Source organism: Haliotis asinina, chromosome 15 (genome assembly GCF_037392515.1).
Source record: "Haliotis asinina isolate JCU_RB_2024 chromosome 15, JCU_Hal_asi_v2, whole genome shotgun sequence".
Lineage (NCBI taxonomy): Eukaryota > Metazoa > Mollusca > Gastropoda > Lepetellida > Haliotidae > Haliotis > Haliotis asinina.
Genome location: NC_090294.1, coordinates 52,741,490 through 52,768,718, shown reverse-complemented (window position 1 = coordinate 52,768,718; position 27,229 = coordinate 52,741,490). Strand labels below are relative to the sequence as shown.

Here is a 27,229-nt window from a genome sequence, read left to right as displayed (position 1 = left end):
GTGAGAGTGAAGCAGACTCACAGAGAGACACAGAAACAGATACAGAGTGAGTGAGTGAGTTTTTAGCAATATTCCAGCAATATCACGGTGGGGGACACCAGAAAATGGGCTTCACACATTGTTCCCATGTGGGGAATCGAACGAGGGTCAATGGCGTGATGAGCGAACGCCTTAACCACTAGGCTACCCCACCGCCCAACAGATACAGAGACAAAGACACACATACACACACAGACGCATGTACAGACACAAAACAGAAGGAAAGACATATACAGAGACAGAAACTCACCCAGACATGCACAGGGACAGACACGCACACAGACACATAGACTGACACATACAGAGGCAGACACACAGGGACAGAGATACACATTCACACAAACATACAGGAACAGAGACTGACACACACAGAGACTGACATAAAGCAACAGACACAGACTAGGGGTCACAGAGCCATAGACAAACACAGAAGCACACTGGTACACACACAGACCCATACAGAAACAGACACATAGACAGGGACAGGGAGATACAGACTCGCATGCAGGCAGTCACAGGCCGAGACACAGACTCTGACAGGCACACCATACATGCAGAGAGATACATGTGGAGACACACAGACAGACAGACACACATACATAAAAGGACACAGGGACAGAGATATGCAAGGAGATACAAACTCACACAGGCAGACACGTACACACAAGGACACATACATAGACAGACCGAGATAGACACACAGACACATTCCCAGACAGGCCGACACATACATACGATAGGGAGGCACGTACACAGACAGACAGACGGACACACTCCAAAACAGACATACAGAGAAGAACATACACAGAGACTGACGAAGATACGGACATACACCGACAGATACACACATACACACGCAGAAGAACACACATACAGACACACACACACATACAGAAAGTAATCACATACAGAGATAGACACAAAGAGACATGAAGAGACATGCAGAGACATACACATCAAACCGCTGCCACATAGCTGGATTATTGCTGAGTGCAGCGTGAAACTCCCCTCACTCACTCACTCACTCACAGACATACAGAGAAGAACACACACAGAGACAGACCAACATACAGACATACACAGACTGACAGATTCACACAGACACTCAGAGCACAGACAGACACACAGACGGTATAGCCGGATACACACACACGCACGCGCATAACACATACATGGACACACATATCCAATACACCGAAAACACACAAAAAACATTCTCTCCAACGCCCTTACACATCCAACTCACAATTCATCTGGTCATTTTGTAAACATTTCACTCTCTCCAACATGTTAAGTTGCATTAAAGTTTTAAGTTATGCATGATTATGATCTGAGAAAATGTTGGACAGTATCATATTCTCATCTATTTCTTGTAAACTTTTCCTCAGCTTCTACATTCAGATTTAGAGCTAGTGAACACTTTTGTGGGCTAGTAATTCTCAGGCATAGCTTGTCCGACTGGTGTGTGGACACTATTTCTCACAAAGACTTGTAATTGATCAAACATGCTATGCACACCCTCCCTCGACCTTTTACAGAATGATATTTAGAACAGAGCCGGTGTACAACACCCCTTTACAACCTCTGTGTGGGGTTGCGTTATATACCCGATACACCCTTCCCGCCTTTCATTCTGTATGGTGTAACTTATATATCAGAGATACCCTTCCGGCATTTTATTCTATGTGGTGTAAGTCATGCACCCGATATACCCTTCCCGCCTGTCAGTCATACCCGATATACCTTTCCCGACTTTCATTCTGTGTGGTGTAAGTTATATATCTGATATACCTTTCCCGCCTTCTTTTCTGTATGGGACCAGTGAAGGTCCCAGGGTAGAATAGGCCTTCAGCAACCCATGCTTGCCATAAAAGGTGACTATGCTTGTCGTAAGAGGCGACTAACGGGATCGGGTGGTCAGACTAGCTGACTTGGTTGACACATGTCATCGGTTCCCCATTGCGCAGATCGATGCTCATGTTGTTGATCACTGGATTGTCTGGTCCAGACTCGATTATTTACTGACCGTCGCCATATAGCTGGAATATTGCTAAGTGCGACGTAAAACTAAACTCACTCACTCACTCTTTTCTGTATGGTGTAAGCTAGTAAGTTATATATCCGGTGTGTCCTTCCCGTCTTTCATTCTGTGTGTGTAAGTTATATATACGATATACCCTTCCCGACCTCCCCGACCCAGTTACATCGTTCTCTCTCTCTCTCTCTCTCTCTCTCGTGCGTGCGTGCGTGCGTGCGTATTCTCCGTGATGGAGTTATTTATGTATACGACACAGAACCTCCTTACCTTGCAGCCTGAAGGACATTACATAACGCACGTACACAATATCTTGTTTTTCACATTTGTATTTAAGGGATCGATAGTTCATAATTGATGGCGTGTGATGCTGATTTGTATGGAGAAGCATGTACAAGTGAATGACTATCCCCACTTACAATTTATGTACAAAGTGTAAGTGATATTTCCATTAACGTAGGCGATATATGATATTTATTGCGTGATCTAAATTAAACTAGAAATGCATTATGAAACACAGTTAATGAAAGTGAAAAGTCGTACGCTCTGACATGTTTGCTTGAGTAAGAAATTACCGCACGATATAAACGATTCGGTACCTGACGAGTACAAAAATAATTAGAAATTAGGTCATTTTCAGTGTTTCAGTGTTTCCCCCACTGCATAAACTAAATCATATTACGCGCATAAGTTTGTGCAGTTAACCGGCAGCAGTTACTGCAGTAAATAGGATTTTACAAAATTGTGGACTGCTTATCCCAGTTCTGGTCGCTACAGACGTCGTTTATGTTGTTACATGTCGATAAGCAGGTTTAATATTCTGATTATGTTTTCAGGTAAATCGAATAGGGACCAGCTTTCCGTTCTTTATCCCAGTTTGATATCACAGAGAAGCCTTATTCAGACATTGTGCTGCTACATTTAGATCGTTTCAGTATACCTAGAGTGAATCAGCAAATCTACTGTCAATGTCGTCGGCGATGCCGATGATTTAACTGCAGACCATCTGCATTGATTTAATGCACGCACGTCTCTCTGTTCAAACGACTATGAAAAATATTGACACTTTCGTGAAAACGGGTGAAAATGAAATATGCAATATACCAAATCTAGGTGTTACCCTGAGTTACCCTGACACAAGTTCTACTTTGAATAGGAGAATTTTCTTTTTTGTTTGTCTGTCCACTGAGCAGCATAGTGTGGTGAATAGACAATATGGGTGAAGTTTGTATTTAGTCATAGTGATAGTAGGATGGTGAGGGTATTATGGATAAATAATTGTTGATGCTTCGGTATTGTCCTACCCACCGTACGAATCATATTTCGATTTCGAACTATTTCCTAATTTGTACTATATCCGGTTCTCATTGTTGCCCATTCCGCAATTTTAAGCAACCTTGTGAAAATGGTGTTGGAAAGCACGATTGTTTGGTAAGTATTTTTCTGCACTGTGTTGGGAGTAAACCGTATGCATATCTTTTTGGAAGTGGTATTTGTCAAGAAATGAAATCTGAAAGATAACTGATAATCAGCTGCGAATATACATTTATTACCATTGCCAAATACCGACAGGTCCAGATATGACGAGGCACATTTGGAACTCGTCACCTGTTTTCGTTAGATTGTTATGACTTTAGTTAGATATTGTGAGTTACATTTTAAACTATTTACCACATGTTCTGAATTTATGGGACCAGGTAAAACTATTTCGTAACACTTGCGCCCATAGTCGAAAGTATTCCCTGCAAACGATGTCCTTACTATTTATCACAGCATTTATTGCTTTAGTTTTATCCACATTAATTTTCAATCCTGAATTTTTTTAATAAGAAGGGAGAGTGTGTCCCTAGCAGCCTCGAGACAAGCATCAGTGCCATCCAAGAATACTTGAGTGTCACCTGCATTTTGCCCTAATTTAAATTCCTTACAGTTTAATACAATACACTTGATATGTATGTTATCACGGAAAATAATGCCTAAAATTTCAGCAACAGAGAGAAAGAGGTACGGTGAAATTGTCATTCCCATGATGACAGTCCCTTGAATTAGGGAAAAGGTCAGAAAGATGGTCATTTTGAATGACAAATGAAGTCACGTTACTTGTCAAGAAAGTGATCCGTTTTAGCATATATGAGAAGAATCCAAACTCTTTCAGAACAGAGTAAATAAATGGTTTTGAAACAGTATCAAAGGCCTTTTGAAAATCAATTAATACCAAAATCCTTTAACATTTTGTTTTCTTGTCTCAAAAATAATTCCGTAAAGCAGTCTAATGTTTTAACTAATAAATCTATCTGGAATAAAACTAGTTTGATTTTCTTGCACTGCATAGTCCAGGGTACATTTTAATCTATTAGTGATACAAGGACTAATCAACTGATACACAGAGTTTAGGAGGGATATAGGGCTTCAATTTTTAAGCATTTTTCTGTCTTTTCCTTGCTTGTGTACAGTCGAACCCCGTTTACTTGGACCCCACATACTTGGAAACCCTGCCCTCCGGTCGATTTTTATGTGGAACGAAACTTGCGTTTATTAATTGTATTCACTTAACCGGACCTAGCGCTTCCAGACCCATTCCTATAGGTTTCCATTGAAAAATTATCCAGTTTTCCGGACGGGGAGATATGTGCAACGTGCATGTGTACGTGTCACGTCACTATCGTTTACCGCACAGTTAGGTGATTTCACTCTTAATCTATCGGAAGGCATTTGATGTGAATTGATTAATTAGCCATCATTAGGATTTGGCGCGTGTGGTTACATCTCATTAGTAACGAAAACACATGTTTAGTAGCATTAAGGTAAACTACTCTGTAATCATGGTAATTGTACTGTATATAACACTTATAAATCGACCCCTGCTATCTGTCATGATGCAAGTTAAAAATAGCCTGCCACATGATCTAAGTCATGTGATCCCGTCTGGAAGTTTACTTTCTGCAGTCAGCATAAGTTTTGACGCGATGTCATATGTTTTTAGGGCATTTAAAATTTAAAAAAGAGAATATGCAATTGGCACAATAGAGCTTTTTTTGTCATCGATGTATGATTTTGGTCTAACTTACCACCTGAAGCTCCACACGCTACATGATTACGTACAAGACAACCTAACAAATGGTAACCTGCATTCCGCCTTTCATGTATTATCGGTACACTTATATGTTATGATGATTCGCTGTTATTACTAATACTATTGACTGTTGAAATATTGATATATCCGTATATGAAAATTTTTTGCTTTCATTTATTGTTCACGTTTTGCTTGTTTGATCCAGTTAGCCGGACGTCTCGCTATCTGGACGATTTTCGACTGAAACCAAAATGTTTGGATAGGCGGGGTTCAACTGTATACAGGTTGTTACCCGCCATGTTCATAGTTAAAGTTAGATCATTAGTTTTTAATGTTTGATTTATGTAGCGGAAAATCCGTATTCCAAGATCACTCCAAAAGAATTTGAATAATTCTGTGAGGTATCCATCAATACCAAGGCTTTTATCATTTTCCATGGACTTCAAGGCATTCAGTATTTCAGTCAGATTAGTTGTTTTTTTCTAATTTTTCAGTCAAAGTTACTGGAAGACCTAGGACATTAAGTGTAGAACAGTATTGGGGTCTATCTTTTTATCTTTTTAAGCACATGGTTCTTGATAAAAATAAATCACTAATCAACTCTCCTTTGTCTGACAGAAGACAGTTAATTGATTTACTAATTAATTTCTGTTTTCATGATTAGAAAAATAATTTGTGGGTATATCACCTTCTTCCTGCCACAAAATTTCTGATGTGAATACCTTTGATCTCTTCCTCCTTAATTTTCTCAAGTTTTAACTTATGTTTGGATAACTGTGACAAAAGAGCCTCATCAATATTTTGAAAGTTGCTATGTTCGATATCAATTACTTTTGCTTCCAGATGGTTTGTTTTTTCGTTTTTTTCTTTCTAGATACTGTAGGAAATTGATTTACCGCTAATATTCATCAACAGAGTTTCTGGAAAAAACAGTCATCGATACTTTAAGATTAGGTCAATATCATCAATATTCTTTGTATCTTCAGTATAATTTCTAAGAGCATATTGCTGTTTTGCTAATTCTATCTCAGTTTTTTTACCGTTTTTGTATATTCTTTATCTTGAAGTTGTGAGGTGTTCAATTTCCAGTAACCTTTTTCTCTTGTGTTGTTATTGTCGAAAAAGTAAGTGTTATGGAAGAGTGGTCAGATTTGGAGCCAGGGAGGATTCCAGTGTCCACAGTCATATTATTACCTACATCATGGGAAACCAGAAAGATGTCAAATCTGGCTTGCTGTCTAGACTTTCTCTTCCACCAAGTAAATTTCCTCGTATTACAGTTGACGTCGCGCCAAATGAATTTCAACTGATCAGTTTTTTCTGAAATTATGTTTCTAGCATTTGGATTGTTAATGTGTTTGTAAGTTTCAAGATCTATAGTTGTTTCAAGTACCACATTCCAGTTGTCACAGAGAACAATAGATTCATTGTCAAATGCATCTATTTGGTCAAATACATCTCTGTAAAAGTTTGGTTCATCTGTAATAGGACCGTAAATAGTGGCAAAGGTTAGCCTAATACCATTAATACTTGTGTCAACAATGATAAAATTAGCATTCTCATCTTTCCTACATTTATAGACATGAATTTCTCTGTCACCTGGTCATTGTTAAACAATATTGCAACACCTCTAAAAGTTTGACCTATATAGTCTTATGATACACTTCAAGCCCCATTTATTAGTCATAGTATTCTCATCATTTTCAGAAATATGGATGTCTTGCAAACACACAATCGATGCTTCATGCTTTCTCCAGATGTTCATGATCTCTTGTCTCTTTTGCTTGTTGGCTAGTTCCCTTAGTAACAGTTCGCTGATACAGTTTTAATTCTGCAATCCATTGTCGTAATGAATCCAGATTGATGTTTGAGAACGAGAGAATGATTGTTACTGTTATGCTAGAGAAACACATGGAACATCTAGACTGCCTTTGTATTAGCCCAATGAAATGCTTTTTAAGTTTATTTGAAAATAGCAGAAAAAAAACTGTGAAAAAAGGAAATAAAAGGAAACAAACATTTCGTGCAGTAGTTAGTGAAGTTGTTATTAATCCACAATCAGGTTGTGAACCAATGGACATTTGTCACCTTGTAATGAATGTCATCTTTATATATGAAGGATGTCTATTTCCTCCCTTGGTTACAGAGTGTACAGTTCTTACAAATCTGTGTGTTACCAATACTCAGTATAATAAATCAGAAGCTTTAACAGTGTATCATTATATTTGCTGAGCTAGATACAGCCACCTCATAGTTTCCTTGGAATATTATTTACATTCTGAATGTATACACTACAGGTACCAAATGGACTGTAGGTTCCAGGAACTGAATTCTGAGACAATGTTAATGACGATGATCCATGTTGTAAAGTCCATGTCTTTGTCTTCAGCTGACATATGTTTAATCTTCTTTTCTGCCATAGATAGTGTGACATGTAGTTACTAGTATGATCACAGTAATTCCGGTTTCCTTCTTTGACCCTGGACATGAACTGGCTCTCTATTATCTATTGCTATTTTGTATGTATGGCATGATACAGTACAAAGATATAACACTGTCAGGCGTTTACTTTGAACAAGTGAAAAAAAATTCTTAGTGGTTTCAACAGTAAAATTTCCTTATGAATTTCATTAGGATTATAAGTGTAATTCAGTTTTGACCAAAAGAATTGAAAGTACAAGGGTGTGAGGTAACAATAACATACAAAATAGTTTTTAGTCTGAAAGCAATTTTCCTTCCATGTGCACTGTGAAGTTGGACTATATACTTTTAGGACAGTAAATATGCAGAACTGCAAAAGTTACAGTTGTTGCAGGATAAGTGGAAGATGCAGTGGCTATAGTAGTCAAAATAAATCAGTTTCACAGGAATTGAGATAGTGAACTTTGACAGTGGACCATTTCAGGATTATTAGCCATTTTCTGAGTTAAGAATGACCTTGAATGACACTGCATTGTGTCAATGGTGAACTTCAAAATTTTAATCAGTCTTTTTTTTGTAAAAGTGAACAAGATGGCCTATGGCCCCTGCCTATCTCAGTCCCTGGTTTCATTAATTAGACAGTTTCAACTAGAAAGCTTGGAAATTATATTGATGGAGTTGACATGGACTCAACTTGATCCATAGTTATAGTGTGTCCAGAAATTACTGAAAATTTGAAGATTGTAAATTTTTTGTCATTTCGACTCATTCCTCACATATTGAATGTAAATATTAGCAGAACATTAGTCCAGATTCAAAGACAGGTGAACAGTTAGTGGGTTACCAAGTCCCCATGGGCAGAAATGCAGGCTTCGATGAGGCGGGGTATACTACTGATCAAAGGAGTTAGAAAGTTTTGGTCGATGTTGTCCAAATATCGGACCACCTCTTTTTTCATTTCAGCAGTACTTGTCAGATTTTTCTTATTGACACTTTCATTCATAAGTCTCCGAACATTTTCTATTGGATTTAGGTCAGGGCTATAGCTTGGCCAATCTAATAATGTCATATTTTGGGTCCAAAACCATGCTTGTGCATGCTTGAACGATGTTTTTAGTCATTGTCCTGCTGGAAAATCCAAACATTTCTATAATACACATGAGCAAGTGGAAGTAAGTGTCCATTGAGAATATATGTGAACAGCTCACTGTTCATATTCCCTTCAAATACACAGAATGGGATTGCCCCTGACACAGATAAGCCACAGCACACGCTAAATTTCGGACTGTAAATTGGGTGCTGACACAAAGGTTTTTCAGTTTGTTTGGTCCAGAATTTCAGTGTATTTGGAAAAGGTTACACAGAACTTTCATCTGAGAGAATCACAAAGTCTCAGGTAAAAGTCCTCTGCTGTTAGCACCAGTTCAACCTTCCCTCCTTTTGTTCAGGCTTCATGATTGGTGATGGAATTGCTTGACTTTGTTGCCAACCCAGTGCATGCAGCTCAGTTCTAATAGGAATTGTCTCCTTACAGACAGCCACATTTCCTCTATCAGTCATATCCAGCCTGAAGTTTTCTCTAAAGTCCTTTGTTTGTTTTTAGAAACAAGAATATCAAGCCACCCCTCTCACTGGCAGTCAAATTTCTGGGCATACCTGTGCATCCATGGTGCTCAGTACCATATCCATTTGCAATATTTTTCAAAACACCATAAACAGTGGACAAAGGGATGCCTGTTTTACTAGAAATCACTTAAGGTGATCTGATGTCATTGTTATAATGCTTTTAAATCAACAACCTCTCCTCTAGATCATCCATACTGAGGATCACTGAAAATGCTAGGAAGTAGACACAGCTGGATAACTCTTCACAAACTAATGGAAAAGGTTTAACAGAGTTATGTCTCTTGTGTGAGACCATGCACTGGATATGTGGTCAAGGTTGTTTATACTAGAAATCCCTTCAAACGCATTCCTAAAATTCTGAATAATTTCTGGTCATACTATATCTTTCTCCTTTATTTTCAGTGTTGACAACAGTGACTACATGCGCAATGGAGACTTTGTCCCAACTCGACTACAGGCACAACAGGATGCTGTAAATCTTGTTTGTCTGTCAAAGACGAGAGCTAACCCAGAGAATAATGTTGGTCTTCTGAAGATGTCTGGGTATGTGCTTGTAATGATCTCTTGCCATGATTTGGGAGGTGGGGTAGCTTAGTGGTTAATGCATATGGTTGCCGAAGACCCGGGTTCTATTCCCCACATTGGTTAAATAAATGTGTGAAGCCCACGTCTGGTGTCCTCCACCATGATGTTTTGGGAATGTTGCTAAAAGCGGCATAAAACTAAACTCATTCTTACCATGATTTGTTTCACGAGGTCCCCTCAACATGCTCAAATATTCCTCCTACGCTTCTATCACTTGGTGTTCAGATAATCATTTCCAGTGATGAGCATGGCAAAAGATGCAGTTCATATAATATTGTTGTGGAGGTGTTGGGTAGCATCATAGTTAGAACCTTCACTTGTCATGTTGTAGGTCCAGGTTTGATGCAACACATGGTAGAATATGTGAAGCCTATTTCTGGTGTCCTCATGATGTAGCTAGAATAACGTTCAAAGCAGAGTAATGCTAAACTCCGTCATTCACTAATGTCAAGGTGCTGTCCAGATAATTTTAGTTTTCGTCCCTATACCTTTGTGTCTGTAAGCTAGTAATTCCGATATATACATAACATACTCATGGAAACAAATAAGGGTATACATGATAGTTCATGTGTTCCTATATTCATTTACAGAATTTCACACACTCTGCAATATGAACGTTGTGGAGAAACCTGGAAAAGACTAATTATAAAACCATAGTCACTGTATTCTGTAATCTGATTGGTTGGAAAATATGATCGAGTGGTAATGGATTCCCGGAAATTGCCAGACTATTTGCTGTGTATTGATGCGTACATATATCGCTCACAACTATTTTCAGCAGTGGTGATGAAGGAAAGCCAAGTTCTATAGATAGTCAACTTCTTTATTGCGATGACTGCCACGTTTTGGCATAGGTACTAACACCGTTGTCGAGCAAGTGATATAACAATTTGACACACCGAGACTGTGAACATTACTGCTTGCTGAGTATATTCAGTTAAGGGTGTTGATGTACAGTGTTCCCAGAAATTATTGAGAAAATCTTTGTTTTTTTTTTCTAATGATGCTAAGATTGGAAAAAGGGCTTTCACTATGCACTAAGCATACTAAATAAGGGAGACAACTCTTGAAGGCTTAGAAGGCAGCTCATTATGTCAAGAGTTGTCTCCCTTGTCTGAGCAGACGACTTCCTGTGTTGACATGGCAGAATTTACAGCAAGAGAGAAAAGAAAGCTCATTCTAGATGATTTTGAAAGGGGTGAGGCTGATGCTAAAGTGTTAGCTTGTAGACATGGTATTCCTCTGTCTACAGTATACAGAACTTTGAAGAATATTCAAACAGGAACCGGGATAGAGCACAAAGCAGGGGCAGGTCGGCCTAGGAAATTCAGTGTTGTGGATCGCCGAAGACTTGGGCAGATTTTGAGTAGGGGCAAATTGAAAAGTGTTGAGAACATCAGAAATGAAATGATTAGCAGAGGAAGTCCTCCGGTATGCAATGAAACAGTTAGGCAGGAATTACAGAGACTTAATTGGGTGAAAAAATGTGGAATTCCCTCGCCGTTAATGAAAGATGCACAAAAGGAAAAACGTTTAAACTGGTGTCGGGCTCATGAAAATCAAGATTGGGATAATGTTTTCTTTTCGGATGAAAGTTCTGTTTGGCTTTTCCCTAATTGTGTGAAAATTTGGACCAAAGATACTGTCAAACCTATCTACCAGCGACCAAAACATAGCCCGAAGTTTCACATGTGGGGTGGCATATCGGCTCACGGAGTGACGCCATTGTGTGTTTTCACGGGAAACTTGACAAAAGAAAGATACGTTGACATTCTAAATGGTCACCTTCTTCCGACAGCACAAACATTGTATGAAGATGATTGGATTTTCCAGCATGATAATGACACAAAACACACTGCACGGTACACAAAAGAGTGGTTGTCGGGCGAAAATGTTCAAGTTTTAGACTGGCCCGGTTACAGCCCAGACCTAAACCCAATTGAGAATGTGTGGGGAGTCATGAAGGACAGAATAAACCAAAAGGGACTGAGAAATATTGAAGATATGAAGGCCGAGGTGGTCCAATACTGGGATATCCTGTCACACGATTACCTACAAACTTTGATGGGTAGTGTGCCTAGGCGTATTCAGGCATGCATACTAAAACAAGACTGAGACTGTAAAAGGAGATGTTTTAACATGTTTATGTAAGTAAAACGCCAAAAGTTAATAAACGTAATGAGTTACAAGACGCAACATGATTCTCAATAATTTCTGGGAATACTATACATTGGATATCTGAAAGTGATTTGAGCAGAGTGGGCTAATGTACACAGTGATTAAATGTGATTAGATTAGAGTCGATACAGTTGATGAGTTTAATGTACAATAAGATACTTCATAAGTAGCTTGAAGTACACAGCTGTGATTACAATGCGCAAGATTACAATTACAATGCATGACTCCAAATCTGCCATATAGCGGACCATACCCAAGCCATTCCTGACCATGACATCCAGTCGAACAACATCGATATCTTGGATATCACCCAAGCAAACAATAAAGTTAAGACACTCCTTGAAGCCATAAATATCAAACTTTTCAACCCCACCATGAAATGCTCTCTCATCTCCCCGGACTTGGTTTTCCTTCATCTTCATCTTCCTTTACAGCATTTAAAATGCCTCTCAAAGAAGTTAGCACTTGTGACATTATTCTGATCAAATTGTGATCAAGTTTGAATCTGGTCAGAGTGAGCAGTTCCAGATGCTACCACAGGAAATAGCTAATGGCCATAGATACCCATACTTGATGTAGATGAGCACAAGCAGTGAAACCCATGTGGGCCATTTGGCTTACTTTTGTGTTTACAATGGCAATAAGTTCCAAATGAATTCCCTGTCTTCAAATGCTCCACACCTGGAAATTGGCCAACACATGGTGTTTATCTCCTAAAAGAACACTTGTACTTGTGTTCCCTTATTTGTTTCCATGAGAATATTTTCCTTGCACTGTATGCTGTTACTTTTATTTGACTTTTAATTTTGTTATCGTGACGTTTAGCATTCAGATATTGGTTATTTTATTTACTTAGACAAGGGTTAAAAAATCCCATTGACCGACACCAGGGACAAGTCAGTTTTCATTTCGGGCAGTCAAATAATGGTATCTTACTTGTCCATGCACTACTAGATAATTTGCACTTACGATTTCAAACTGCAAATAAACATGGATTTGATTTCATTTCATATCTGCTCATAATGTACCTATTACATTTCTCAATAATAGTAATTTAGAGCTATTGTTCTTTGAAATTTATCACTCTTCGATAAATAGTCCAGTGAACATTAACATCAAACTTTATGTCATAAAATCAGGGCAAGTGGAAAATGAGTCAGGACAAATTACTTTCTTCAAGTCACTTGCCCTGTGGCAAGTTGCTTTTAAAAAAGATTATGAACCCCTGCTTAGAAATTGATAGCTGTATTGTGTCCGGGAAACTTGGCTTGAATTGAAGTTTATTCCGATCAGTTTTTAAGCCAACAAAAATGAGTTTCTTCATAAATGTGTGTCATTTTCAAAGAAAAAATTGGTTGTAGAAGGTTACAGTAACACACAATATGACTGCCTGATAAACATGCTGCTATATTAACAGACTGGTTACATGAGTCGAGGCAACAAATACTTTAGTGTTTTAGTCCTGACATAAATGCCTGGAGTATCCATATTGCCTCTACAAGCTATGTGTTAATTTAACCATGGTAACCAAAAACAATCTTTGAAGATGTTTGTCTATCTCAGATTTGATTTGATTACAAGACATTATTTTTTTTCTATTTCAGTGTTGAAGTTTTAGTGACTTTAACAACGGATGTTGGGCGTATTCTGGCCTCCCTGCATCAAGTTCAACCCAGAGGCAACATCACTTTCATCACTGCTGTTCGGGTAGCTCATGTACGTTGCACACCCAGACTGGAATGGTGGAGTGAGGATACATTGATAGTATCGATGTTTGCATCGTCAACAATACAAATGCATCAGTACAAAACACATTTAGGCAATGTATCGTGATACTTATATTGTGAAGGTCAATGATACTATGATGTGTTGCCACAAGAGATGTTATGTCCTGATACAATTTAAATACTACTTACAATTTGTAACCAGTATTGCATTAGGAATAGGAGGAGAGTCTTGGCAATGCATCTGAAGTTTAAAAACAATTGAAACATAGGAATTATGTTTGCGTCTGCTGTCTCCGTTGCATGAGGAAAGGCGTTAGTTTTAAGTGAAAAAATGTGAGCATTTTTCCAACTCTGTGAACTGTAAATTACTTGTCTTTAAGTAAGTGAAATGTCGTGAACAGCTATGAATGATTTCTTAGCTTTGTAAAGCTTTGTTAAAGAAAGAGAACAAAGACAAGATATAAATTAGAAAACATTTAAGATCTTTATTCAGTGATTCTCAATTAATATATAATTAACACTGAATTGTTAGCAAAAGCATTGGTGCAAAATCACAACTTCTCAAGGGAAAGTTCAGTTTAAAATTTATAGGAGTAGTTGTTTCTTTATTTTAGTCTTCTTGTGCACGTGCAAATAATTTTATACATAAGTTCATAGAGCCATGCATTTATTTGAAGTACATAAGATGGATAATATGACTAATGGATGGATAATATCACACACTCCTGTACGCGCACTCACACAGAGAGAGAGAGAGATTATATCAGCGGTAAACTCAGACACCCACAGAGAGGTACACAAGCACAGGTATTATTATATTTTAGATCAAGGTACAGTCAAGTGTCGTTAATCCAACCTATACTACCGACAAGAAATAAGGGAAGTAATGAAATAATAGCGAATTTGAAACTGCTTTAAATATCCACTAAATCAATTTTAGGCGTCAAGTTCAATATCTGGTGTGTCCACCATGTTGGGCAACACATTCACGGCACCTTGATGGCATGCTGTTGGCGGGTCCTGGGTCCCTGGCGTACACCCTTTGACCAAGAACGTCCCAGAGATGTTCAATTGGGGACAGGTCTGGGGACTTAGAGGGCCAGTCCAATGTCTGGATACCTTCTTGTCGGAGATAAGCGGAGACAATTCGGGCCCGATGTGGTCTGGCATTATCATCTTGGAATACAAAATTTCGGCCGATAGCTCTAGCCAATGGAGCCACAACAGGACGCAATATTTGGTCAACGTATTGCTGACCAGTCATGGCTCCGTTAATGATGACCAAATCTGATCGTCTGTCATGTGTAATCCCACCCCACACCATGACACTATCACCTCCATATCGATCATGGTCAAGAATTGCTGCTCTGGCATATCGCTCCCCGCTCCGACGCCAACAACGTTTTCTGCCATCTGTGAATCGTAGGCAAAACCTTGACTCATCAGAGAACATGGTGTAATGCCAGTGGCGCATAGCCCCTCCCTGATGCTGCCTAGCCCATGCCATTCTTTGGTGCTTATGGTAAGCTGAAAGGGTGACAGCCTTAAAAGGCTGTCTTGCTTTCAGACGAGCTTGATAGAGTCGGTTTTTAACGGTTGAGGTTGAAATGCGTCTTCCAGTGAGTGTGCGGAATTCTCTATTGATGGCAGGGGCCGATTTAAACCTATCACATAGAGCAATTAACGTTATGAGACGATCCTGTCATGGTGTCATTGATTTTGGTCTACCACGCCCAGGTCTCATTGCAACCCCACCCGTTTGACGGTACTTATCCCACAGGCGTGAAATTACACTTTTTGATTTACCCTTCTGCCGGGCAACTTCACACAGTGATGCCCCCCCCTCTATCATCCCCACAATTCTCCATTTTGTTGCTTCACCGAGATACTGCCTTGGAGGCATTTCTGTCAGTAAGTGTCAAACTCTATTGCATTAGTGATTTCGACTTCTCCAGTACATTTACAGGAGTTCACTTCTGTATGCACGTGCTGGGCATGCATTATGCGCAATTCCATTGTCATTGGATGTTGCGTTTGGGAGATACGGACAATAACGGATCCTGTCATAGTCAAAGTCATCTACATTCAATTTCTTGGTTCCCTTATTTTCTGTTGGTAGTATAGTTCCCGAAAGGGGGAAGTACTGTCATTTGGTTAGATGACTATCATTGTGACTATCATCTCATGGCTGTTGTCTACCCAGAGACCACAGACCAGAGTAAGTGTCCTGTAGGATAAGAGCATATTGTCAGAAGGGATCAGTTTAATTATCCTCCGTCGCGAGTTTAACGTGAAGCAGAATGGATATAGCATTAGGCTCTGTCCATCCATATGAATTGAAATATCTTAAAAACCGTTGACTAGATTCTTTTCATATTTGGTACCTACCTTCATCACAGTATAAGAAGGCCCCAGTCAGGTTTAGTGACCTTGACCTTCGTGTTCAAGGTCAGGAGGAGACTTTATCATTTTACCCTTGTCAGGGAGATATCTCAAGAACTGTTCACTGGATTCTCTTCATGTTCAGGAGCAACAAGTCAAGGTCAAAGTTAGTCTTGGAAATATTTCTGTGTTGAAACAGCTTTGATAATTTGCAGCGGGGATTGTGTCACCCTAGAGACGATGCTTGTTGTTTTGGTAATTGACATTTTATTACTGAATCCCTGTTACAGGTAGGGACAAGGAACCAGGGAATTCCTTGCCCTTTTGGTGAATAAAGGAACATGATGAAGGATGAAGGAGTTTATATCGATAAGACTGTCACACTGTATCTGTGCATGCCAAAACTACACACAGTATAAACACACAATACAAAAGCTCCATATGAATAGAGATAAGCTGCAGGTGTGACTGTCAAGCAAAGCTTGACATGGCATAATCACATCACAAAGGATGGGCATAGCTGGACTTATAGTGAAGAGAAAAGAAGATTCTGCATTTCAGTATTCTGAACTCAGTAAACACATTTTGTCATCAGTTGGGAGTCGTGTGGTCAGCCATGGCAGGATGCACAATTAGCATACGCTTTAGTTTAGTGTTTCCATCAACAGATGGACCAGGTGTTTGTTTGGGCCACTTGTTACAAGAGTTGTTACGTAATGTGCCACCCTTGGCTGCAAGGACAAGACATGGGTCCATAACATGGGTTAGGATAGACTAACAACTAGTATATAGTGAAAAAAATTAATATAATGAGATGGAGCCCTGAGACTTTCTTCGTTCCTGAAGCTAAGGAAATCTAGACATGCCACTTTCTCGAGATGTGCGTGGGCTTGCTTGGATATATTTACTTCAGGGTCTGTACGACAGACTAGGGTTAGGAAAATATGACACAATTTATGGTCAAAATTTTTACATTTGTCTTATTGTTCAGAAGGCATTAAGGACATTTGGCATGTTGGACGTTCTCAATATGGTAGAGATGAGTTATTTGTTTTTCAGATTATAAAGTTTGAGAGAAGAAACTTTTAGTATCTCTCTCTGATTCAGGCATATACAGTAGACTGACTTGTCTGAACCCTGTATGTTATATAGCATGTGTTATGTATATAGCATGTTGTTTTACTACGTCTTGGTGCCATTGTAGTTCATCGACAAGTATATTGTACTAAAACAATTTTTTCCCTCAACGAGTGCATGAGGACATTTTAGCATTTTAATAAAATATGAAGACTTTCGGAAAAAAACCTGTTAATATTACCAATTTCCTTTGCAAATCCTGCATTCAACTGAAGTCTACATGGCAGTTGTGCTATTGTTTATGGATGTTGATTGTAACATAAATGTGGTTGGAAAATGCAAAGACTTATTAGGCGAGCCAAAATGTAGGTGAGAAATTTCAGCGTAGACTGTCAAGGGTGAGTCTGGACCTATAAACCATCTTGTACTGGGATCATGCCTGGGAATTGTTTATCCAGAGTTGGAATGAATCGTATCCACAGAGATGAATCTTTCTCAAAGACCTGGTGACAACTGTCAACCTAAGTCTGTGGTCCTTGGAATTTGTAGTGAGTTCTTCTTGCATCAAGACAAAAATGTTTTGTATGTTTTCAGAGTCTCAGGTTTATTGAGTTTCTAGACTTGAATCAGCAGTTTTTGTGAAAGCAGCCCAGTCATCCCATTTGTTTGTGTTTTCCAGCTGGCCCTGAAACACCGCCAAGGGAGGAACCACAAGCTGAGGATCGTTGTGTTTGTTGGTAGTCCAGTGGAGGATGAGGATAAGGAGGTCAGTTGAAGCTGCAGTCTTGGATGTAATACATTGTATAACATCTGTCTGTACTACATTGTTGTCAGGTTCCTGAGAGAAGCTTCCACAGCTATTTTCAGTTTCCAGTAACTCTGTTTTGAGTATTTGATTAACCACAATTTCATGAGTCAACAGGATTGTAAACTGTCACCAGTGTAGTTGATTAAGTTCATTATTGCCTCGAAAATCACGTACCACAAACTGACGAAATGTCTTTGTGACTGTCTCCGTTTGGTACAGAATATACATTTGGAGCTCTGTGCGCAACACAGCAATGCATTTGCTTTGAAACATGATTCTTGCAGTGTGAGGAATATGAAGCAGATTGGGCTTGAGTGTAATAAAAGTGTCCTGCAGAATAAATGCCATTCAGCCTTTGATAACAATAATCAGATATGTCATGCAATATGTAAATTTGACCTGATGGCAGCTGACAAGAGATTGGTGGTCAATGTTTAACCTTATTTTGTCAAATAAGTCTCATTTTCACTTTTGAAAGGTGTTCATGGCACATTTGACTGTGTGTAAAATCAGTTTGTTGTTGCAGCTGGTGAAAATGGCCAAGAAGTTGAAGAAAGAGAAAGTGTCAGTTGACGTTATCAACTTTGGTGAAGAGGTATGTGGCTGATCCATGCACACTACAATCTGTCAGCTGGTAGTACCAACTGAGGCACCATGTCTTATTGTGGAAAAGGTTGTGCTACAAGTTTGTTTACCATATGGTCCACTACTTATAATTCTGACACAGTTGACACTGTCTCCAGACAAGGGGCATACTTGCATAGAATCATTAGTAAAATGACCATTTCCACTTTTTGTTGCTTTTGTTCTCATAGACGAATTAATAAAACCAACATCATTCATCTTATCTAAGTTAACTCTATTATGTTTTCAATTCTGCTTGAGATAGACCACTGTACTAAACTGAATAGTGCAACATCCCAGTCATAGCCCATGTGAGAATACACAACTAGTGTTGAATTTAAAGTCGTTTTGAAAGTTCATTATTTTTATTTACCCTGACTCATGCTTAACTGCTTGTATCCCTCTTCTATTCAAAAGGTAGTGGAACACATGAAATCCCTTGGAGTTCCCTTCATGAAAAGAGGATGTAAAATCCCGCTCACCTACGAGTACCCTCCCTTTCGTGTGTTTTGTTGCCAATGTTGGTCACAAAGGTCACATCACCAGTCATATTTGTCACTCTCTCCTTCTTCGGCCAACTGGAAGGTTGTACGGGTGATTTGGGAGTCCCTACACAGCAGTTTTTCTCTTGCTTTTTTTGATTATTATCTAGAATATTTTTCCTTATCCTGACTCGTGCTAACTGCTTATCTCCTCTTCCCTGGCGAAGGTATTGGAACACCGGAAATCCCTTGAAGTTCCCTTCTAGAAAGAAGCGGAGGTAAAATACACTCTTCCATGTGTAGTCTCCCTTTTCTCATGCCCAAGGCCACGTGGCCAGCCATGCTTGTCATTCTCTCCTTATCACCCGCCATGGGCGGCTGGATGCACCTGAGAGTCCCGATACGGCGATAAGTTCTTTCTTTATTTTGGTCTTTCAACTAAATTCTGCTTGTATTCGGTATTTGGATTTGTGTATGCATTATAGGTTATCAAATTTGTCATAATTATGTCATATTAAGCATGTATTTCTTCACTTGAGACTTAGTCCCAATTGATGAAATCGTGTTTACTATGTAGATTTGCAGCTGTTGGTGGTTGATCCTCATTTAATTTGCCCGACGTGCAAACTCATATGTTCTTCTAATAATCGTTGTAAATTTTGCATAGAATTGTCTGACTCAGAATTTACTGTCTATACACGGTCTGTTAACAGATGTGCTAGGGACAAGCAACGGCGGCTTGCGTTAGTCATGTTTAAACAAGTGATTTTAATTTGGATGATTTGTTAACTAAGCCTACTGAGATTCACTGAAATGTCTGGCGTTTCTCTCAGGCTATGTCTGGGGTCCGGGGTGTCGTCCCCTGTATCTCAGAAGAGATCTCTCTCAGAAGGGGGGCTGTGTCAACCGAAGAAGTCTAGGTCATCGAAGACGAAATCATCTTCTTTGAAATCATCGCAGAAATCATTTGGTGAAGAAATCGTCCCTCTACACGGACGACTAATCTTCAACGAACCGTTGATTCTACAGGTAGATATCAACCAACACAGTCATGAGATGACATCATCTAGATCTACCCCAACGGCATCTTCTACACCACTCAACTCGGGGGAAAATCGTCAGACAACACAGAATCGTCAGACAACGCAGACTTTGTCAACAGTAGACAACTTTACAGCTCAACCGTCGCTACAAGCGATGTTTGGAGTAAGAGTGACCATTGCACTCGTCATCATTTTTTACTACAGCTCGGCATGAGCACTAACCTAGAGCGGCACTCACGCTGGAGGATGAAGAGGACGTGTTTGCACACACTCTTCACGTCGCTATCGAGAGAGAGATCCAACCTCGCTGAGTGAGTGCACCCGCTTGGGTGAGTGCACTCACAGGTCTACTCGTCAATGAAGAGGATCTTCATCATTCTCCCCAGCTCCAGTCTGGACAGAGAGATCCACCTACGTCGAGTGAGTGCACTCGCAGGTCTACTCGTCAGTGAAGAGGATCTTCATCATTCTCCCTAGCTCCAGTCCGGACAGAGAGATCCACCTACATCGAGTGAGTGCACTCGCAGGAGTGAGGATTCATGCTCGCGTGGGTGCACTCGCACCAGTGAGGAGTCCCGCTCGCATGAGTGCACTCGCGGGTTCACTTGTCTACAGCGTCATTTCATTGTTCAGACGGCATAGAGGTTTGCTAACAGCAGATCCAGCGTTGCTTATCAGGAGATCTGCAGCAATGAATGACAGTTTCTGATCGGACAGGCAGCCAACTATAAATAGACTCCCTTCGCATGTCAACTCACTCATAATGAGCAAGGATGAGGATCTGAAGACGAAGAATGCCGTATCTTCACGGTATACGAGCTCATCGTGAGAGAAGTCAACTCAGTCTACAGGTGGACTTCATTATCAGGCTACTAAGACAGCTCGGATGGCTTACGAATCAAAATTCCTTGAATATTGAAGAGGACATGCAGTCACATTCTTGTAGATCATCTACATTGACAGTCTCTGCGTCATGCAGTCTGGATATTTCCATGAATGTCAGCTCATCAGTAGTTCTCTAAGGAGAAGATTCTACTTATTATCAACATCACAGTAGAAAGGATTCCACGTGCAGACGAGCTCCTTGTCATCCTCTACAGCTTTATTCATCATCTTTACTGTCGGATTTGCATGCATGTTAACCTGCTTGCAGGTACCCTTCACCGCAGGAGGAATTCTCAATGAAGGATCACTTTTCATGCAGATATATGAGACCTTCCTCAAGTATGCTCAGGAATTATTGGCGTGAAAATTTGCACAGGATGGACACATGGATGTTGCACTAAGGAACGTAAATTATGATTGTACACCACAGTGCAGGGAATCATGCACTGATACTCGTCGCGTCTTCTTTGATAGATTCTCGGATGAAGAAGTGGAGGTTGTTTTCTCAGATATGGAAGTAACTTCAGGGAAAGCTAATGCATTGGATTTAGCGCTCTATAACTGTATGTGAATACATGAAGATATCTGATGTTTGGCGCAGAGATGACGTTCAACAGACCTTTTTGGACAACTTGCAAATGCATTCGCGGAAGAATAGAGATGACTTATTGAACAGGGATATAATTTGCCAGAAAAAAGAAGTCGTTTTCTAGGACTCAGAGATTACATACTGGATTACAACTGGGCTAGACCTAGACAACTTTGCGTCACCATCAAAGGAGTCGAGTGACACCCTCATCAACAAGATGATCAACGATGACTGTGACATCTTGACCTTCCCTGCAATTATCAGCATCAACACATCTTGTCTTTCAGTGCACAGAGATTTACTCTGCAATCAAGCTCCTTCAGCACTTCAGCTAATGCTTTGTCAGGACACCACAGCTTGAGATATGGGTCGTCATCACTGTTGAACATGGATCTACATCCTTCACAGGAGCATGTGCTCATGTGTGTGTGAACGCATTTGGGAATGCAAACTATTCTCATAGACCAAGGCATACGGTATCAGCATACCAATGTTTGCTGTTTGAAGAGGATGAGATGATTGTATCTACTTTACTTATAGGACCACTAAACTCAATTTTTTGGTACTCTTTTTATCACTGCATATTAAAGACTTCTGGTTATTCATAACCGAAACACCATTTTTTTAAAAAAGAAACTTGTGGTTAATTAATACCAAGCGCTTAAAAGCGCCCTCTGCTTCTCTCTCGCCCGCAAACGAAACCACAGACAGGTTACATAACTCTGTCGCCAGAGCCCTACAGTGATGTCATAGAAGGAACGATTTCCAGTTAAATGTATAGAAAATGTGTAGGAAGCTCTTCATTTTGCTGATTTCTCGACGTCACTAAAGACATGCCGAATTGTTGTGTTGCCGTCAATTGTTCCTCGGAGTTGGGTGATGGTGTCACTATGCTCAGATTTCCACCAGACTCCGTAGTTTGAACTTAAATTGGTTGTTAGTGTGTATGAAGTGAGCGTTGTGGAAGCCTGCGGTATATACTAAATCGGATAGTTCTCCCCCTACCACTCTTCCAGGAAAGAAAATGGAGTTCAAGTTTCATTGAGTTTATAAAATCAAGACTGCTTACTACACATTGCTGACCAAAAGGACTTTGCATGGATATAACGCTTTCTTCCTCAGAAACGAGGTTGTGGTCGAAGTGACAATATTATGGTAAGTAATATTATCTTGATCCCTTATATTGACCGCTTCCAAGTGTGAAATTGTTACGTTATAAGCAATGTCATGTAAAATCCTAATGTCCATCAATAAAATACATATTTACTACCAGTAGAAAATAATTTTGATTTGGTAAGTTGGTGAAAACAAACTTCATCCTCAGACACGGCACCGCCATTTTTTTGAAAATCGTGAAGTCACAGGCTAAAGTCCGTTAGAATTATTGAGATTATGATTTGTTTTCATCAAGTTAGAAAATCAAAACTACTTATTATAACTGGTAGTTAAATATGCATTTGAATCATGGCCCAAAGGATTTTGCATGACACAACTTTTAACATAAGGACTTCTTTCAAGGAAGCAAGGTGGAGGTTGAAGTGACATTTATTTATATTGCAAGCAATATTATATTGACCTCCACCTCACTTCCAAGAGTGAAATTGTTATGTGATGAGCAGTGTCATGCAAAATCCTTTTGTCCATCAATAAAATACATATTTTACTATCAGTAGAAGGTAAGTTTGCTTTTGTAAGTCGCGGAAAACAAACATATATAGCATTCATCTCAAGACAGGGCATCACCATTTTTGAAAATCGTGAAGTCAAATCCATTTGAATTGATGAGATTATGGTTTGTTCTCATCAAGTTAGAAAATCAAAACTACATAAATATGTATTTGAATCATTACCAAAAGGAGTTTGCTTGGCACAACCTGTAACATAACCTAAACGAGGTCGAGGTCGAAGTGAAATTACTGCACGATAAATTTCCTCACTTGCTAAATTTACTTGGTTTGTAATGTTCACTCACCAGTGTGTAGACACTTGTCAATATACGTCTTTATACTTGGTTTGTAACGTTCACTCACCAGTGTGTAGACACTTGTCAATATACGTCTTTATACTTGGTTTGTAATGTTCACTCACCAGTGTGTAGACACTTGTCAATATACGTCTTTATACTTGGTTTGTAACGTTCACTCACCAGTGTGTAGACACTTGTCAATATACGACTTTATACTTGGTTTGTAATGTTCACTCACCAGTGTGTAGACACTTGTCAATATACGTCTTTATACTTGGTTTGTAACGTTCACTCACCAGTGTGTAGACACTTGTCAATATACGTCTTTATACTTGGTTTGTAATGTTCACTCACCAGTGTGTAGACACTTGTCAATATACGTCTTCATACTTGGTTTGTAACGTTCACTCACCAGTGTGTAGACACTTGTCAATATACGTCTTCATACTTGGTTTGTAACGTTCACTCACCAGTGTGTAGACACTTGTCAATATACGTCTTTATACTTGGTTTGTAACGTTCACTCACCAGTGTGTAGACACTTGTCAATATACGTCTTTATACTTGGTTTGTAATGTTCACTCACCAGTGTGTAGACACTTGTCAATATACGTCTTCATACTTGGTTTGTAACGTTCACTCACCAGTGTGTAGACACTTGTCAATATACGTCTTTATACTTGGTTTGTAATGTTCACTCACCAGTGTGTAGACACTTGTCAATATACGTCTTTATACTTGGTTTGTAACGTTCACTCACCAGTGTGTAGACACTTGTCAATATACGTCTTCATACTTGGTTTGTAACGTTCACTCACCAGTGTGTAGACACTTGTCAATATACGTCTTCATACTTGGTTTGTAACGTTCACTCACCAGTGTGTAGACACTTGTCAATATACGTCTTCATACTTGGTTTGTAACGTTCACTCACCAGTGTGTAGACACTTGTCAATATACGTCTTTATACTTGGTTTGTAACGTTCACTCACCAGTGTGTAGACACTTGTCAATATACGTCTTCATACTTGGTTGTAAACGTTCACTCACCAGTGTGTAGACACTTGTCAATATACGTCTTTATACTTGGTTTGTAATGTTCACTCACCAGTGTGTAGACACTTGTCAATATACGTCTTTATACTTGGTTTGTAATGTTCACTCACCAGTGTGTAGACACTTGTCAATATACGTCTTTATACTTGGTTTGTAACGTTCACTCACCAGTGTGTAGACACTTGTCAATATACGTCTTTATACTTGGTTTGTAATGTTCACTCACCAGTGTGTAGACACTTGTCAATATACGTCTTTATACTTGGTTTGTAACGTTCACTCACCAGTGTGTAGACACTTGTCAATATATGTCTTTATACTTGGTTTGTAATGTTCACTCACCAGTGTGTAGACACTTGTCAATATACGTCTTTATACTTGGTTTGTAATGTTCACTCACCAGTGTGTAGACACTTGTCAATATACGTCTTCATACTTGGTTGTAAACGTTCACTCACCAGTATGTAGACACTTGTCAATATACGTCTTTATACTTGGTTTGTAATGTTCACTCACCAGTGTGTAGACACTTATCAATATACGTCTTTATACTTGGTTGTAAACGTTCACTCACCAGTGTGTAGACACTTGTCAATATACGTCTTTATACTTGGTTTGTAATGTTCACTCACCAGTGTGTAGACACTTGTCAATATACGTCTTTATACTTGGTTGTAAACGTTCACTCACCAGTGTGTAGACACTTGTCAATATACGTCTTTATACTTGGTTTGTAATGTTCACTCACCAGTGTGTAGACACTTGTCAATATACGTCTTTATACTTGGTTGTAAACGTTCACTCACCAGTGTGTAGACACTTGTCAATATACGTCTTTATACTTGGTTTGTAATGTTCACTCACCAGTGTGTAGACACTTGTCAATATACGTCTTTATACTTGGTTTGTAACGTTCACTCACCAGTGTGTAGACACTTGTCAATATACGTCTTTATACTTGGTTGTAAACGTTCACTCACCAGTATGTAGACACTTGTCAATATACGTCTTCATACTTGGTTGTAAACGTTCACTCACCAGTGTGTAGACACTTGTCAATATACGTCTTTATACTTGGTTTCATAATCCTATTTACTTTATAATCATACTTGTATGCATTTTGAAACTTAATGAAAAGAAGCGATCTGCGAATGTATAACAGGAATGTATTATGTAGACATTTCATAGTTTGTCCATATGGATCATAATTTGCATGGACGCCCTAGTGTATGTCGTCTGCATCATTACACTTCTGGACGAAAACAATGATTCTGTTGAAAACTTATTAAAAACAAAAATGCAAATATTAAAATTAAAGTTACAAGAGCAATGTCAGGCTATTACCTTCTTCGAGGAATGTATCCATCAACATCCACAAAAACAAGTGATATATAATTCATCTGCAGATTTCCCAAGTGATGTGTCTTTTAACAGTTTTTTAACAGTCTGATATACGAAAACGTGATGTATCGTTTCAGGTATTTCACATTGCTGCATAGTTTCATTGGTTACCCAAGATAGCACACCTGGCAACTAATTGCGTAATGTGCGTCATTCTTTTTAAAAAGTTTTTTAGTTAGCCAATAATGAGCAATCAATCAATGTATTGGCGTTTAGTCCTTTTAAAGAAGGGTGTTGTTTTACATAGACACAGACACGACAGAGTGTATTCAGTATAGATTAGTAAATGTACATACATAAACACTACCTTTTGACAAATCCCCCATAAAACTAATTAATCAATCAGCGTGTTATCGATTAATCCTGTGATCGATCCAGAGAAAAGAAATGCCAAATGGGGTCCTTTGTCGGGTAATCTAAGTGGCGTTACCACTAATTATACTTGTTATAAATTCATTAACTGAGCATCAAGTGAATGATAACAAATAACGTGTAGCTTTATGCCACCTAACACGGATTACAACCTAGCGACACCAAGTGATTTTGACAAAATCGTCTATGAAAACAAGGGTTGTAACTCGAAAACTAGGCAAAGCAGGCAAAAAAACTAAATGATAGTAGATTGTGAGAACATACAGCTTTCATTTTTCTCCACAGCTTTCACGTTTTCAGGTTTGTACAAACCTGTAAACGAAAATAGTTTAACCCCTGAAATGTAGATGAATACTGCACAGAGCCTCAGTTCTATACTTACTATTACGTCACGGAGACGCGCCGCTCTTATTGGTTGAAATTTCGTTTGCGGATGAGAATTGTGCACTGTTTACAAAAAGGTCGATTTAAGGTAATTAAAGATCGAAATGAGCAGTTTTAATGACGGGGTTTAATTTATAACATTGTCAGCAAGTGATTTTGCATTTGTAGCCTATTAGAGTATATGTGACCTTTACGTCTAAGAAGGATCAACAATTCATCTTCAAGTATATAGCACCTACATCAGCAGGACTTACTCCTTTAAGGAGTCAAGTTACATATTTGTCTTGCACCAGCAATGAGGAATTCAACAAGAGTTATATGACACTTCATTGAACCTGGTTACTACAGTCAACTTATACCAACGTGAAGAGACTGTGGAAATTACTTCACAACATATGTGTAAGATAATCACTGTATTATGTTCAGTTAAAGAACACCAACATAACAACCAGGAGGTACCTGCATCAGTATTAAGT

At 39.1% G+C, this 27,229-nt stretch overlaps 1 protein-coding gene across 1 annotated transcript in view; it reads left to right on the top strand.

Moving 5' to 3' along the window:
• The first annotated feature begins 3,420 nt into the window (after positions 1-3,420).
• Positions 3,421-27,229, top strand: part of LOC137265194 (26S proteasome non-ATPase regulatory subunit 4-like) — a 44,752-nt gene continuing 20,943 nt past the window's right edge. Inside the window, exons 1-5 of the mRNA XM_067800536.1 lie at positions 3,421-3,505; positions 9,597-9,737; positions 13,562-13,673; positions 17,823-17,909; positions 18,478-18,546. Of these exons, the coding sequence (XP_067656637.1) occupies positions 3,480-3,505; positions 9,597-9,737; positions 13,562-13,673; positions 17,823-17,909; positions 18,478-18,546 (435 nt within the window). The 5' untranslated portion in view covers positions 3,421-3,479. The remainder of the gene's footprint in view (positions 3,506-9,596; positions 9,738-13,561; positions 13,674-17,822; positions 17,910-18,477; positions 18,547-27,229) is intronic.